The sequence below is a fragment of the Dasypus novemcinctus genome, chromosome 4, assembly GCF_030445035.2.
Source record: "Dasypus novemcinctus isolate mDasNov1 chromosome 4, mDasNov1.1.hap2, whole genome shotgun sequence".
In the NCBI taxonomy this organism is placed as follows: domain Eukaryota; kingdom Metazoa; phylum Chordata; class Mammalia; order Cingulata; family Dasypodidae; genus Dasypus; species Dasypus novemcinctus.
In genome coordinates this window covers 3,235,362-3,252,502 of record NC_080676.1, presented here as the reverse complement: position 1 = coordinate 3,252,502, position 17,141 = coordinate 3,235,362, and the positions used below count along the sequence as shown (strand labels likewise).

At 43.0% G+C, this 17,141-nt stretch overlaps 1 protein-coding gene and 1 non-coding gene across 15 annotated transcripts in view; one reads left to right on the top strand and one right to left on the bottom strand.

The window, feature by feature from the left end:
- The window catches only part of CEP63 (centrosomal protein 63), an 81,541-nt gene extending 74,215 nt beyond the window's left edge, over nucleotides 1-7,326 (bottom strand). For 3 of the 14 annotated variants that reach the window (XR_011648560.1, XR_011648561.1, XM_012519052.4), the window contains exon 1: nucleotides 7,147-7,324. Coding sequence is in view for 5 of the 14 variants with exons in the window: in XM_012519052.4 (XP_012374506.3) it covers nucleotides 7,147-7,298 (152 nt within the window). In the remaining 9 variants the exon portion in view is untranslated. Of the gene's footprint in view, nucleotides 1-4,310; nucleotides 4,349-6,614; nucleotides 6,954-7,146 lie in introns of those variants that run through there. The other 11 variants (XR_011648562.1, XM_071214511.1, XM_071214509.1 and 8 more) reach the window with 10 other exon arrangements.
- Nucleotides 7,327-8,733: 1,407 nt separating this feature from the next.
- On the top strand, nucleotides 8,734-12,617 carry LOC101439717 (uncharacterized). The gene is made up of 2 exons (XR_011648564.1): nucleotides 8,734-12,213; nucleotides 12,437-12,617. It is a non-coding gene; the product is annotated as an uncharacterized protein (transcript).
- Nucleotides 12,618-17,141: the final 4,524 nt, after the last annotated feature.

Sequence of the window (17,141 nt, the reverse complement as noted above, 5' to 3'; positions counted from 1 at the left end):
ATGAGGAATGACTGATAAATCTGAGTAATTAAATTTTGCATGGGAAAAAAATACCATAAGCAAAGGTAAAAGATAAATGACAATATTTGAAAGTTTTATCACAGATAAAGGGTTAATTACCCAAGTACATAAAGAGCTTCTAAAAACTGAGGGAGGGGAATCTACAGAAAAATGGGCAGGAGATTTGAACAAGCCGTTTACACACACAAAAATGCCAATGACCTTGAACATGTAAAGGAAGCTTGATCTTGTTCATAATACAAGAGATACAAATTAAAACTGAAATACCTTTTTTCTGTAACAGATTAACCAAAAATTTAAAATTTGACAACAGACTCTGATGACAAGGCTTAAGGCTTTAGAAAAAGAGTACTAATACACATTGTGGTGAGGTTGAGGGGGACAGCGTGAGGATGGTCCGCCACCTTTCCCACAAATAAGTGCTGTGCTCTGGATCAGATGCACCAGTATGGTACCTAGGACACATGATGAATATGGACTAGCCCCCTCCTTGGGGAGCCTTGACTTAAAACACATTTGCTAGCACAGTGGTCTGCTGGCACATTCCGTCTGTTTGTCCTGAGCATGTGGAAACGTTTTTGGAGACTGTTTACCTAAGTGGCGTGTTTGATGGCACCTGGCCAAGCCCACCGTAACATCTATCCCCACTCGAAATGGAGCAGGACCTCTTGCATGCGAGAGAGAAGGGTATGCGTAGGCCACCTCCCTGCATCAGCTGCAGAATAAGACCCACTGGCTATGGAGGATGGATGCCCACTAGTGCCGCTGACTCGCTTAGTCTCTTATCTACACAAGTAAACACTGCACATCCAATGCCCTGTGTCAGTCAGGTCTTTTGTTGGCATCTCTGACACCTGAATGGAGTGGGCTGACATCTCTTTTCTATCTTTCATGCATGTATAGTAACAGATGTCCTTCCCCCAACATGTAGGAATGCAAAATGGTACAACTACTACACAGGAGATTTTGGCATTACCTAGTGTTGCAGTTTGACATTGTTTATGAATTCCAAAAATAGATACTGGATTGTATTTGTAAACTGGTCTGTTCCTCTGGGCATATTAGCTTGTATTAAATTCCGAGGTTTCACTTTTACTTGATTAAATTATGATTAGGGTTTGATTTGGCCATGTCAGTAGGACATGACAGGGCAGAGGAGAGTTTGTTTTTGATTCTGGAACAAATACACAGGAGAAGAACACAGAGGAATAGAGATAGCTCCATAGACACAGCAGAGGTCCCAGGAAGAGAACAAGCCTGAGAGCCTACAGCTGCTGCTGAGCCCAGAGAGAGACAAGACTGATAAGAAGCAGATGTGCCTCAAGTGATTAGGCTCCCATCTACCATATGGGAGGTCCTGGGTTTGGTTCCTGGGGCATCCCGGTGATGGCAAGCTGGCCTGCACCACAGAGAGCTGGCCCACACCGCAAGCTGACACAACAAGAAAGAGACACAGAGGAAAGAAAATGAGAGACACAACAAATCAGGAACTGAGGTTGCTCAAGTGACTGAGTGCCTCTCTCTCATGTTGGAGGTCCCACAATCGGTTCCCGATGCCTCCTGAAGAGAAGACAAGAGAAGACAAGTAGACACAGAAGAACATACAGCAAATGGACAAAGAGAGCAGACAGCAAGTACAGGCAGCAAGGTATGGCGGGGGGGCGTAAATAAATCTTTTTAAAAAATTATATATTTTTATCATCATTAAAAAAAATAAAAGATTTTTCCAGCCTACAGCTGAAATTGGAAGAAGCTGGGACCATGGAGCCTTAAGGGGAAGCGGAAGGCTGAACCCTTGCAAACATTGCCTGCCATCTTGCTCAACACGTGGCAAATGACTCTGAGAAAGTACCTCTTATGGTACCTTGAGTTGGACTCTTGAAGGCCTGGTAGCTGTCAGCTTTTACCCCAAATAAATACCCTTTATAAAACGCAACAGCACCCCTTTGGCTGACTAATACACCTAGCAACTAATATATGCATTTACCTTTCTGCCAAACAATGCCACTTCTAAGAACCTATCCCAAAGGTAAACAGGCAAAAATATAAAATGATATATGCACAAGGATATTCACTGCAGCACTATTTGTAATATGAGGAAACAACACAAATGCCTATCAATAAGAAACTAGTTGACTATTTATCCACCAATGAAGAACTATTAAGTAGTAAAAAGGGATAAAGACCTGTATGTATTTCTATGGCATGATCTACAGGGCATATACTACTAGGTGAAAAAAAACAAGATGCAAAACAATAAGTGCAAATACTACCTTACATCTAGGAAGGGAAGGAATATACTAATATATATATGCTTTTAGGCATATTTGTTTTAGGGAAGGATAAATTCAAAACTAGTGAAAATGATTACCAATACAGAAGGGAAGCAATCAGGGTCTACAAACAGGGATGAGCACTAAACTTCCCTCCACAATGTTGGGCAAGCTCTTTTGACAATATGACAAGGAAGGGTCACTGGTTTAGGCACTTGGGGAAGTCTTCTAGAGAATGCACAAGTGTCCATTTTGTCATAGTGTGCTGTATCAGTGGGTGGAGACCTGCATAATAAATGTGAAGGAGTCGGACTCCCGTCTTGGGGAGGCCAGATATGCTCTCAAACAGAGAGGGATGACTCTTGAGAGCATGGGTGGTTCCTAATAGGGGAGGACAGTCCAGTGTGTCAAGCCTTCAGTGTTGCTGCAAGTAACTATGAATCCTGTCCTTCAAGGAGTGAAGCCTGGTGGTCGCCACGGCCCCAAGGGGAGAGGGAGGGAGGAATAGACTACACGGAAGACAAGGTATTTAGGGGGCAATGGAAGGGTTCTGCATGATCTTGCAATGACAGAGACAGACCATGTTGAATTTCATCAAAAATTTACAAAAGTATATGGTCTAGAATGTGGACCATAATGTACACCATTGACCATGGACAGTGGCTGCGTTTCAATATTTGTACATCAGTTGTAACAAATGTACCATCCACATATAAAAAGGTTATTGATACCAGAAGGGGAAAAAGGGGGAAGATGTTGAGTATATGGGAGATCCCTATGTTCTGTATGTGACTTTACTATGGCCTAAAACTTCTTTCAAGACAAAATGAAAAAAAGTAAGACAATGGGAAAGAAATGGAAGAAAATGTCACTGTAAATATAGGACAACAGATATTACAGGGATGAAAGGCAAAATGCCAAAAAAATTTTTTATCTGTTCGTTATTTTTTTAATATCCGAATTTATTTTATTGTTAGTTTTACTTTCTCTAAATTATCTATTTTATTTCTTATGTTTAAACCTGTCATTATTATTTCATTACCCTACTAACTGTATTTGGCAATATTCTTGGCTTCATTTTGAAAAAGTTTTGGAACACAGTAGGGTTACAAACTGTGGCAGGGGAGGATCATCAACGTACTTTCTTTTATAGTTGCTTTTTTTGTAGGACTTATGCTTTGGTTTTGCATTTAAGAAAACAATTAAATCAAACTAGAAACAAAAACAATACTGAAAAATATTGGAAACAAAATAAAATAAATGAATCAATAGTCAACTATATATCAAATTGGTAGCCTAAATTACAAATTATTTCATGTATCTTTTAAATGCAATCATTTCATTGTATATATTCCTAGTCAAATATATATATAGCAAGGATAAAAAGAATGACAAAAAATCTTAAAGACTACTCAGAATCATATTGTTAATAATAACACTGGTATTGTTCATTTGCAGCCATTATATATAATATCAGATAAAGCAAAAAAAAAAGTAATTATATTAATGACGTTAGGTACCAAGATTTTCAACAAAAGAGAAAAAGATACAAAAAAGATATAAATCAAACACATAATTAAAAAATAAACAGAAAAATAGTAAAATTAAATTTAAATTGGAAATGTTAATATGAAATCTGTACATTCATCTTTTTAAAAAATTTATATCCTAGCTCTGGCCACTGTGACTCCTAGAACCAATGACCAACCTAGTAGTAGGAGCTCCTCTATCACCCAGACTGTGGTCTCTAAATACCATGTCCCACGAAAGGGAACCAAGGCTCTTTGGAGACCAGAGACATACAAAATGAGCCAGGAACTTATTTTACCTGACTACTGGAATTATGTCAAAAGGAACAGGAGCCAACTTAAAGAGGCTCCCACTGGCCAAAAATGGAACAAACTGATTATTTAAAAAAATAATGCTTGTAATAGGTTGAAACAGTAGAAATATATTTATATCTATGATTTCAGCATGATAAAATTTTTAAAAAAAAGCAAAAACCCTCATGGTTACCTTTGGAGGTTGCTAGGGCACTGATTCATTACTGTAGTCTGAAAATAGAGGGAAAGAATTAAACATTTTTCTTGCCTTTCTTATACAAACTGTATTTCAGGGTAATCAAACAGTTGATGATAGAAAGTTCTTCATAAATACAGAAGGAGTACTGGAATTAAGAAATGGACATGTTACAATCCCTATTGCAATAATGGGCACAGGCAATCTGAATTCAGGTGAAAGGCTCATGGGGAAATTCATCAGGGATGGATCGGGTTGACAACACCTGAACCCTCTCATTAACCTTACCATTATAAATAGAAAGGCAACTCATCATACATTTTGTGTGCGTCCCTGAAAAATAATGCAATAGGAAATACACTATAGTAGCTATGAAATATTCTTGCCCCTCCTCCACCAAAAAAACTCAAAAGTTGAATCTGCTCAAGTCTCTAGATCAGTGCCATCCTATAGAACTTTCTGCAATTATGGAAATATATCTCATTGTTCAAACTGTAGCTACTAGCCACTATTGGTTATTTGAAAAGTGGCTAGTGTGACTAAAGAATTGAACTTTTAATTTTATTTACTTTTAATTAATTTAATCACAGCTAGTTGATGGCTACCATATTGGAAAGGGCAATTCTAAATCTAAAGGAAATAAAGAGAATAGGGGTACATGTTAAAGGATACTACATGGATACAATCACCTTAATTTAGAATGGCAAGATAAAATGGAGAGGGAATTGCTATAGATTAAGAGATTCAAATGGTATAAAAGAAATTTTTTTAAAAAAAGGTATATCAACCAAATGCAACATATAAACAGGCGTTTAATCCGAACAAGCTAAATGCAAAAAGACACTTTTGCGACAGTTGGGGAAATCTTAACCAAGAGGATTTTGGCAGTATGGAATTTTTATTCATTTTTGTAGGCGTGATACTGTGATTCTGTAAAACTGAAAAAAGAAACCGTAGCTCTTGGAGAAAAAAATAACCTAAAGTAACATAAAAATCAGAATTTCAATTCCTGAAACATTATGCCAATGTTGGCGTTAGCAGAACTTCAAATTGAGCTGACATTTTTCTTAGAAAGTATGAAATCTTGAAAGAGTGGATTATGAAAATTGACACCACCTCCACCACATCAAAAATGAGAACAGAAAGGTCTACTGTCTTCTACTTCTTAATGGGGAGAAAACAGTGTTGGTACAATTAATATATAAAATGTAACAAATAATTTTTAAAATTTGAATCTGTATGTTTTTTAAAGGGCAGTGTGATTGAATGTTTTTAAATCCCTAACCCATTTTAGTTGTAGAGCTTTTTTTACTATACCTATCACTGATAATATAACAGAAAAGTGAGGAGCAATCATGTTTGCAAAACAAATCAAATTGAATGAAAAAAATCAACCCCTTTTCCAGAATAATCTCAGGAAAATTCAGGATAAAAGTTAACCTAAAGAGAACACGGCATTCCAAATAGATAATGCATACTTTTTACTATACCCTCAGGCTACACCTGTAACAAGTATTAATGTAAAGTATTTTAAAACAACGGGTAGTTGATCGTTATTATTCTTCGTATCTTAAAAATGTGAGGAACTACATAAATACAGGGCATCTATCCTACATTAAAGATATTCCTTTTTAAAGGAATAAAATAACTTGCAAAAAAAATTTAGGGAAACATGCAAAAAGAGAGACATCTACCTCGTGCAAATAGCTATTTTGTATACGAAGAGTAGTCTATCAACAACTCAACTTTTAACTTAGGGTGTTGTAACAGATGTAAGACACATTATGAACCCAAATTTACTATCTTCAAATATTTTCATGATTAAAGTTTCTAAGGAAAGGTCCTTTTAAAACCCACACTCTTATCATTTATTTCCCATCCCTGACTTAGATGCATGGAGCAACCGTTAGTTCAGTTTCCCACTTCAGTCCTTCAAGCCTCCTGCCACATTCCCGTACCTCCTAAACTAAAACATTATTTAACCAAATCGCCCTTTTTTAGATTGTTACTTAATATCCCGCCACAAAGGAACCGGTTTCACCTGCCGTAAATAAAATCGCAACAAGGTCAGGAAGCTATAACCAAATACAGAAGCCCACAGGGCCCGCCGTGCGTCCCTCCCTTCACGAAGGGCAAGGCCCGGCCGGGAGCAGGCGCGGGGCAGCGCGCCCAGCGCCCCGGGCCTGGGGGGAGGGCTGGCCAGCGGGCGGGCCCGGCCGGCGCGCCGCGGAGGGCATGGTGGCCTTCCCGGGTCCGCAGGGCGCTCGCCACCGGGCTGAGGAGCGGGGTGCAAGAGCGGACCTGCGCCGACGGGGGCGAGCCTGGTGGCTGGCTGGTGGCTCCGGGGACCATCCCGGGCCACGCGGCCGCCGCACCCGCGGCACCGCCGCGGCCAGGGCAGCCTCTGGACAAAGCCTCGCCCGCACAGGCGGTTATGCGGCTGCCGCGAGCGCGCGCGAGCCTTCCCGCCGTTACCTCGGGCCGGGGACGCGCACGCGCGCCCACGCCAGCCTTACGTCCAGCTTCTGTCGTTGGCACGTCCGTTCCGCCCACTGACCCGACTTTTAATTGAAAGGTCCTGCTCTGACTTCCCCTCCTCGCACGCAAATGGACTTGCCCACATCCGGGAATCTGCGGGAAGAGAGGCTGTAAAGGGCGTGGCCTGGCGGAAACCGGTGCTGCCGCGAGCCGGGGGCGGGTAAGGGTGCCCTGCGCGCTCAAGCTCGGTCTCGGAGGGCTGAGAAGGCCTTCGCGTCTGAGCGGCCGGCCTCCCTCTATCCCCACGTCTGTCGAGGCCTGTGCCTTTCCTTCTCCCTCATGTCACTGCCCTTACCGCACGCACTGTCGGGTTGACAGGAGCTTGCCGGGCCGTCCGGGACACATAACACCCCCGCCCCTGCATTTGGTATAGCCAGTCTCGGGCCGGAAACGCGGCCGTGGATGGGCTCGCACGCCCGGACGATGGTGGTGGCCTGTGAGGGTCATTTCTAGCGAGGAAATCGGTCTTCTCGCCTGCTTTGGGCATGTAAATCCACTGTTCCAGTTTTGTGATGTGCGGAGATGGGTGAAACTTGCCCCTGTCTCGGGGGGTCGCACGGCTGTCGTGTACGGGAGGACACATGTAACAGGCTCTTTGTGTGACAAGCTCCCCACCTGGAGCCGTTCGCGGAATCCGGGGATTACGGAGCCGCGGGGAAGCGGCCACCGCTCCCAGGCTGTGACCTGGAGAGGGCCTCCTGCCTTGGACAGGCGACCCGGGAGCTGACGGTTTCGACTGGGGGCTAGCGTAAAGAAGGGAAAAGGGGAGCGCATTCTTGGCGTTGGTATTGTCACATGGGTAGACGCAAAGATGGGAGACATTTTTGTTCAGGAAAGGGCAAACGGCTCATTGTGCCCAGAGTGGGGCAGTGGTTGGGACAGTGGGCATGTCCTGCATTCTTTTCATTGTCCCAGCCCCCTGAGAGTAAAGGCACCTTAGCCTGAGTTGAACCCGAAGAGCTGACACCCGGCAGAATTTGGAAGGAAAAGTAGGAGTTAGTGATGGGGTATAAAAGATCCTTTAAGTGTAGAAGCTGAGTAAGTGCCTTGACCACTTAGGCCAAGGCATTGAAGGGAGAACGGCAGTAAGAAGCAGGGGAAAGAACCCCAAAGAGCAGCATGGGGACCTGCCCCTAATGTTCCCCTGGAGGTACTACTTTTAGAGCTCAGTCTGGGCTCTTATTTTTAAGAAAGAAGGCAGTTTCCTTTATAAGCTCAACTGCTGACATTTTTCTTGATTTGATGATTTGCATCAGGCCTGTGGTTAGTGATTTTGCATAACCCAGTTCATTGTTATTATCTTCCTTAGCTTTTGTGCCTAAGAATGCCAACATTAGAAACAAGGTAGATGGAGACCTTTGTAAATTTGATACAGAAAATGTGTGGGAGGCTGGAGAGAAGACCTAGCAGACAGTTATGAGTTGGACTGATCGAAGGCATCAACAGGGAAAAGTGAATATGCACATTAGGGGAGATAAACTGCAGCCTCATAAATGACACCCTTAATTATGCTGTCTTCCTGCCACACTGTGAGACTGTCCCTTAACTGGGCTACATCTGTCCACTATATACTGTAAAGCACCCATCAGCTGGGGGTGCGGTTGGGGGGGGGGGGTGGTTTTATAAATGAATTGTTGTCCAGGTGAGAAGGTTAACCTTTCCCAGATTGGTGTGATAACCAAAATCCAATTACTGGATTATCCCATCTCCTCAGTTTCCACTTTAAAGAAATAACCTGTTTGGCTTACAGATCTGACAAGATTGGAACTGCAGGAGAATGGACAGTGAGGTTCAGAGAGATGGAAGGATCTTGGATTTGATTGATGATGCTTGGAGAGAAGACAAGCTGCCCTATGAGGACGTTGCAATACCACTGGTAAGTTGTGATTTGTGCTGAGGGTAATGCTTAAAGGTGTGGTCTGACAGGCCCTAGTGGCGTTGGAATATCAAAGGACTGATAAACTGGTAGGGCAAAGAAATCAAAGCCATGGTGTTCTGTAATTCTACAAGCCTCTGGAGAGCAACTAGCCTGACTTTTTATTTGAAGAGAAATGTAGCTTAGAGAGATGAAGAGACTCACTCAGTTAGGGACCATGCCAGGACTGGAGCCCATGTCCTCTGAGCCATGACTTCCCTACCACACCGAAGCCAAAGGTAGACAAACCCTGAGCCTCTAATGGGTAAGGGGGCAGGGGAGGAGTAGAAAAGCAGCAGCCCATCCAAAGGCAGATACGCTGTGTCTTACTTCTTTGCCTATGGCTAGTCAGTCTGTTAACATTTTTAGAAACTCACATTGTTAGAACAAGCAGTTTTCTCAGGTTCCCTGGAAAATATTCAGAAGACACCTGCTTTTCTTCTTTTATGTTTAGACCAGCAAGCTCTTGAAATATTCTCTTCTTCTCTTTTATCTGGAAAAACCCCTTGGAAGGAATCTGTTACACCTCACTTAAGCAATCCAAAAGTTTCGTTTTTGTAATAGTTATTAAAAATCGTATTTACGTCATTGAGGTCTAACAAAGAACAAGGAGAACAGGACCTGGGGCTGTTTTCCATTACAGCACACTACCTGCCCTAAGAAGAATGGTTCAATAAATACAGCTTACAAGTAGATGGTCTGCTGTGGCTGCTGCTTCTGTTTACAGAGAAATAAAATATTCAGCTCATCATTTAAGACTAAAAAGATGATGTGTTTAATGAACAATATACATAACAAATAAGTCACAGCTTAGTTCAAATTTAGGAAAATAGTCAAGAGAGAGGGAATAATAAAAATTCAGCTACCACTTACTGAATACCAGTTTTATGCCTTGGAGAAAGATTGAAATTTTACATACATTATCTCTAATCCTTAGCAACTCTGCAAAGGAGGTGATGTTATACCCAATTTATAGGAAAGAATTGGGTCAGAAAGGAGAACTTGCCCAAAGCATGGTAGCTGAAAAGAGTTGGCCTTGATTCCTAGATCTGTGAGACTCCAAGTCCTATCCTGTGAGCTTTCAATCATTTGTTCAACTGTGTGCCATAAGATTAGGTGAACATAATGTATAATTCTTGCCCTTGAGGAATCTGGAGAGGCAACATAATAATTAAAATAAGTGTGAGCATAGTATAGGTAATGGCTGATTGCTGGTGAATATCAGGAAAGGTTTCAGAGAGAAGGCAATGTCTACGTAGGGTTGTAAGGAGGACCAGAAGGTTAGTGGGGATAAACAAGAACACTCAGGCAGGAGAACACATGGAAAAGGCCCAACATTTTGAAAGGTTTCGAAGATGGTGAAACATTCCGTATGGATGGAAATTAACTTTTGTCCCAGAAGTAGGCAGCAAAGGTCTGCTCAGACCATGTTTTGAGAGGTGTTTGATGCCACAGTTATCCCTCCCCCTGGAGATAACCCAGGAATGAGTGGTCTTCAAAAATAGAAGACTGCCGTGTTCAGATTTAGTGTTTGGGAAATGATTTTAGCAGCATTGTTAGGAAGCATTTGAAGTGGAGAAAGGCACGTGGCAGAGCAGAGAGACCAATTAGGAAGCTGCTCGTGCAATGATCTAGGCAAGAGAGGAGGGCCTGAACAAAGACAAGAAGACGGATGGGAATTGTCAGATTTTGGAGATATTTATAGCAAAATTTATGGGCCATTTGTGTAGCAGAGGATGAGGGAGAGGAAATTGTGCTGATTTCCAGTTCCTGTTGATAATCTGTATCTTTTCCCATGTCTTGAGATCCTAAAGGAAAGAATAGCCCCCTGTACAGTGTATGTATCAATTAGCTTTAGCTGCATAATAAACTGCCCCAAAATTAGTGGCTTAAAACAACTATTTAGCTCAGATTTTGTGTATCAGCTGGGAAGGTTTTTGTCTGCACCAGCTCAGCTGATCTCTGCTGGGCTTGCTCATGCATGTTTGGTCAGCTGGCTGGTTGGCTGGAGGTCAGGTTAACTAGGATGGTAATCTAGGGTATCTGTCAGTTAGCAAGCTGTCAGCTGGGGTGATGAGGCATGGGCCACGTGACTTTCCTTATCTAGCAGGCTAGCTTGGACTTCTTCACATGACAGTTTCAGGGCTCCAAAGCACCATGGCAGAAAACTGCAAGGCCTCAAGAGGCGTAGGCTTCGAACTGACATACTGGCACTTGAAGCTGCATTCTGCTGGCCAAAGCATGTCATATGGACAGTCCAAATTCAAGATTGGGGAAATAGATGCCGCCTCTTAATAGGTAAACTACAAAGAACTGTGGCCATTTTTGCATTATACCAGAATGAACAATTGTATGTATGATACTTCTGTTCTTGTTTTCCAAGAACATGCAATTTTATATGTTGGCATTCATTGCAAGAGACAGTAGTGGCCAAATGAAAAATAAATTATTTTAAAAACATACCACCACACAGATAGGATGAAATTAAGCCAGGTTGTCTGCCTCTGAACTAAATAATTCATCAACCAAGGACCTATTCATGCTTTGTCAGCTATAAGTAATTTTTGGGACCAAACATTTCCTTTTTAAGTTTTAAGAGTTTATTATTACTTTAAATAAACAATCGTTCTTTTTAATTTGTTCAAGTATGTTTCAATCTTACTCTTGTAGAGCAAAATGTATGTGATTCAAATATTCTTATACAAATCGTAAGTAATCTTATATATTGAAAGTTATTTTTAAGTGGATTAAACATAATTTATGTGCCGCAAATTGCACTCCAGTGGGAAATCATAAGTCTGGATATCCTAAAAAAATGTGTAAATTCAGATGACCAAAAAGAAATATACAAAGCAGAGTTCCAGTAATAATAAATTTAAGTTACAAGGAAGTTATTCTAGGTTCTATTTCCAGTTGATTGGAACCCGTGGCTTGCCAGTAGGTAGGCTGTGAACTGGTATACGCTCATTTTACTCTGTGCTGCCACTAGAGGGAGGTCTCGGCCATTATTCCACATTTTCAGTGCCTGACCTCCCTTATAATATGAGCATGTTGGGTACAGAATAATTTTGGGATGTGTTTCTTGGGCTTACAAAATTTGCCAGCAAATATGATATTCTATTAAAAGCATCCTCCCAAAAGATTTAGTACTGACTCTTTTCAGTGTTCCTAGCCGCTGATAGTAGCACAGATGCTCATTGAGCATTGGGTGCCCAGCACAGTGCTGAACATTTTATCTGAATTATCTCGTGTAGTCATCACAGCAGTACTATTAAGTGATGGCCGTTTTTATCTACTGTTTGCAGAAGAGGAAACAAAGACTCTGAGAGATGGAGCACTTTGCCAAAAATCCAACAGCTAATGGTGGGGTTGAAGACGTGGGTTCAGTCAGTCTTCCCAGCCCTGTGCCCTTGGCCTTCCTGCCACACCCCCCTGCACGCATGCCAGGTCAGCATGCCCACCGTTCTCTACTGAAGAGGGACCAGGCCACAGCTGAGTGGTACTCCTCAAGTTTTCCTCCCGTTTATTTATTTTAGCACTTTCTTTAGAATATACTTTTATAGGTTATGCTGCCTGTTCTGGGAGCTCACAGGTTTTCGTTCTAAGTGCTCTTGGGTTTTAAGCGATTTGTTAAACATACCATGTTCTGAACTCCACTGTCCCTTTGCAGAATGAGCTTCCTGAACCTGAGCAGGACAATGGTGGCACCACAGAGTCTGTTAAAGAACAAGAAATGAAGTGGACAGACTTAGCCTTGCAGTACCTCCATGAGAACGTCCCCCCCATTGCAAACTGACGCCTGCCGCTTCTCTGGGAAAATATTTTTTAATACATCGATATGTATTGTTTTCTTTCAGTTTCCTAACTCACATCCTTTAGTGATAAATCAACACTCAAAAATATACATTCCCTTAGTTCATAGCAGCAAAGTACAATGTGAAAATATTCACCAAATGAGAAATTTAAAAATTTCCCAGGAATGCAGGCAGTTGGACTCTTTGAACTGAAAACTCTCATTCAGTAGCTTATTTGAACATGATTGGGTAAGCATTTGTCTTAACTCTGGTTTTATCTTACAGAGTTTAACACTTGCCAACTATTTCTCTGTGTCACGTGATACATGTGTTTAAAGGTGAGACAAAAAGACAAAGAGGGAGGAAATCAGACATGCAAATTATTAACTTCTCATGTGTCTCCACTGAAGAATTCTGAGTGTAATTAGCCCGTGAGTGCTGGGATTTATAGTTCTCCCATTCACTGATTACTAGGATCCCTGAGACTCCCTGTAGTGCGTTCAAGCTTTGGATAAGTTTACAGATTAAAAAATCTGATCGTTACCTCTGCTCTCCCTGTAATTTCCTTTGGTGCTACTGGAAAGGATCTATATAGTTAGATGGACCACTAGTTTTGTCCAGTAACAGCATTTCTTATTTGTCAGAGCCCTTTCAAATATAACTGAAACACCATGGAAACAGCAGTTGGTTTTACACTGGTATAGTACTTTGCAAACCATTCATGCACATTATCTCCTGGAATCATTTGTGTATGTAAATGGTGTCTTCCTTGTACCCTAACCAGATTGTAAACTCTCTGTGGAAGAGGCCTTGGTTTGCACTTCTGTATCCCTCACTGTGAAATGGAGAACACTGAATAATTGAAATCTCTCTTTTTTCCTCACCTGTTTTTCGTTTGTTGATACTGGATTCTGTTTTTTAACTAGCTTTTAGGAGGAAGAGGCATAGCACAAAACAAATGATTTGATCGTAGGGTTTCAATTAGAAACGTGATTGTAGCAAAACATGTCCTATAATTCAAACACATTCAGGCTGATCTCCCCCTGCGTAAACGGTCCCGCCTACCAGTTACTCCTCTTCCGAATAAAGAACCCAATGCACCAGTCCCCTCAATGACCAGAGAAAGACAACCTAGCAGTAAGAATTAGGATGTTTAGGGGGAAAAAAATTATACCAAGAAAAGAAAAAATAAAGCTTTTCAAATATTTAACATGCCTTCAAAGTCATAGTTCTTTCGTATTCTATTTAAATGATGATTTACTGCTACTTTATTTGTGGTATGTAATATAAGACATTGATATCTAAGAACTTAGCAGTTGTTCACATGAATCTACATTTGCTGTGGGCCCAGCCTGACCCTTGAGTATTGGTAGAACAGTAAAATATGATACCTGTCTCGATTTCACTTGAAATCAGAGTATGAAGCTTATAAGACAGACAGCTCCTGGTTTGTTTGTGTGGCTTATGATCCTCTGAAAGCTACCCCCAACTTGAGTGGCCAAGTGTGATTTGTGCCAGCACCGTAGCTCATTTGGCAATTCAGTGACCTAAGCTGGGCCAGTCCAGTCCTGTCAGCTGTGGCTTTGGAATTCTAGGCCTGCCTTGAGAATGATGGACACAGGAGATACCCTAGGCTGCTGGGGTGGTGAAGGGGTGGGAGACAGGTTTTCTTCCCAACTGTACGTATCAAATACACTAGGAGGAAAGTTTCTGCTGAGAGACTGGCCCCTCAGTTCCTGCCAGCTTTCCTCTTCAGTGCGTGTATATTCGTCTCCTTTGTGGGAAGTAGCACACCTGCCTCTGGGAATACAACAATGAACAAAGTAAGTATGGCCTCTGTCTTCATGGACCTTTCCTCCAGTAAAGAAGAGATAAACATTAGATCATGGTCATACTAATCTGTGATTTCAAACTGTGATGAATGGTAGGAAAGAAAAGGGTGTGACAGTTTGTGTTCCTAGGAGCAAAGCCTGAGGCAGGTTTTCCTGTGTTAGTGACTGAGGCTGTGTTCTCAGGAACCTGCAAAGGAAGCAGGATTAGGGCAGGAGAAGAAGCTGAAGACTAGGCTCCACCTGACCCCACAGGAGTGCTAGAATGGGATGGAATCATGAGTTTCCCCACCTTGAGCCGAAGTACCCATATCTTTCAGCCCGTCCATGGCAATGACCTGCCGTCCCCTTCTCAGGGAGGCAACCCTCCAGGGAGCAGGGCAGCTATGAGTGCTTGGCAGCAAGACAGGTCGGTGTGGCCAGGGGATGCAGACCAGGTGAAGGCAAGGTGGGCATCCATAGTAGCTACTGCAGGTATAAGAGGTGATGATTGGGGAATCTGGTAAGGTTGGACCCTTAATATCAGATAATTTGAAATATTAATATTGTTTCTGAATTTTCCCAACTCCTTTCCAAGGAAGTGGCCAGGCAGGCCCTTTGTGCTTCCTTCATACAACAAAGCAGAGATGTTCAAACACAACCCTACCTGTGCTTGGGAAATCCTGGACTCCTTAAGGAAATAGTGTGAAATGTCAAGCTGGGGAGGGAGGTAGAGAAGGGGGAGCTGAAACCAGAAGCCGCTTAAGAGTGGTGGAAAGTTATGCTCCCCTCATCGTTGTGACCCCCATGAGATGGTGAATTTCACAGGCATGGTTTGTGGGGTGTCCAGAGGGAGACATGAACTTCAACACTGAGGCTGCCAGTGTAGCCAAAGACCCCCGAGCATTGAAATTACCACCTTCCTGGTCCCTTCAGGCACTTAGGTGGCATGAGGATTGGTGGTCTTACCCAATTTTTTTTTAAGACTTATTATTTATTTCCCCCCTCTGCCCTCATTGTTTGCATTCACTGTCTGCTCTCTGTCTTCTTTTTAGGAGACTTCAGGAACTGGACCTGGGACCTCTGATGTGGGAGGAGGCACCCAGTCACTTGAGCCACCTCAGCTCCCTGCTTATTGTGTCTCATTGTGTTTCCCCGCTGCATCTTTTCATTGTGTCGTCTCACTGCATCATCTTGTTGCATCAGCTCACCATGCCAGCCCATTGCTGTCTTGCTCATCCTCTTTAGGAGGCACCGGCAACTGAACCTGGGACCTCCCATGTGATAAGCAGGCACCCAACTGCTTAAGCCACATCTGCTTCCCCTTACTCATTTTTCAGGTCATTCATGAGCTTCCTAAATGCTGTGAGACCCTAAGAAGGGCCCCAGTGACCACAAGATTTCATTTACTTCCAGTGCAGCTGAGTGAGGCCAAATAGGCAACTTGCTTTGAGGGAAATAAGAAAAATGTGCTTTTTCTTGTGTACTCCTTGAGTTTGTAAGTGAACACCTGTGAGACAGGAGTAGCCAGCAGAAGAATTGGGGGTAACAGGCAGGGGGAAGAAAGAATGGAGGAAGGACTGAGGAGGGAGCAAATTGCATGAAGGTAGATACTGGCATAACAAGCCAGGCAGGTGGGTAAACAGGGCTCTTTCAAGGAGTTTATACTTAGCCATTGCAAGGTTTCAACCTTGAAGGTGGGGGAGTGGCATTCTTAGATTTTATTTATTTTTTAAGTCACCCTGGAGAGTGGATTTGAGCAGGGCAAGAATAGAAAGGGAAAGACAAGTTAGAAGGCTTTTGCATTGGCTCGGCTGAGATGCCAGCGACTTGGGCAGCAAGATGGGGATGAATGTAGGGGACCTGGGATGTATGGAAGAGGTAGAATTGTCCAGAGTTGCCCCAGTGAGAGGCACGCTTCAGGAAACCAGTGCCCTGCATCATGATTGTGTGGCCAGTGCCCAGTGTGAGCGCTGCCCTTGGTCCCTGAATTCTCTGAGCCAGACCCAGACTACACACACACTTCTGCTCTCTAGACGTGTGGAGCCCGGGTCCAGGAGCCGCCCATCCCTTGAAGCCCCATGTAGATCCACTTCTCAATCCTATAATAACGAGAGCCAGGATTGGTTGAGTACTTTCACGTGCTTGAGACACATGATGCCTAAACCTTACATCCACTTTTTAAGGTAGATGTCCCTGGGAAGTGGATGTGGCTCAAGTGATTGGGCTCCCGTCTACGTAGAGGAGGTCCAGGTTTCAATTCCCAGGGCCTCCTGGTGAAGGCGAGCTGGCCCGAGTGGAGAGCTGGCCCATGCAGAGTGCTGGCCTGCATAGCGACCTGGCCTGAGCAGAGTGCTGGCCCACACAGCAAGCTGGCCCATGCAGATAGCTGGTGCAGCAAGATGACGCAGCAGAAAGACACAGAGAAGAGACAGTGACACAGCAGAGCAAGGAGCTGAGGTGGCGCAAGAGATTGAGCACCTCTCTCCCACTCTGGAACGTCCCAGGATTGGTTCCCAGTGCCGCCCAAAGAGAATACAAGCAGACATAGAAGAACGCACAACGAGTAGACACAGAGAGCAAATAATGGGGGAGGAGGGGGTAGAAATAAATCTTTTCAAAAAATGATGGATGCTACTGAACTCATTGATCAGAAAATGGTAACAAAACTACTTGCTCCAACTTAAAGGACTCATTCCAGGTCATTCGAAGAGTAAATGGATTCCAGTGTGGGCTACCTGACCCCAAAACCTGTATGCCCTCTCCCTGGACC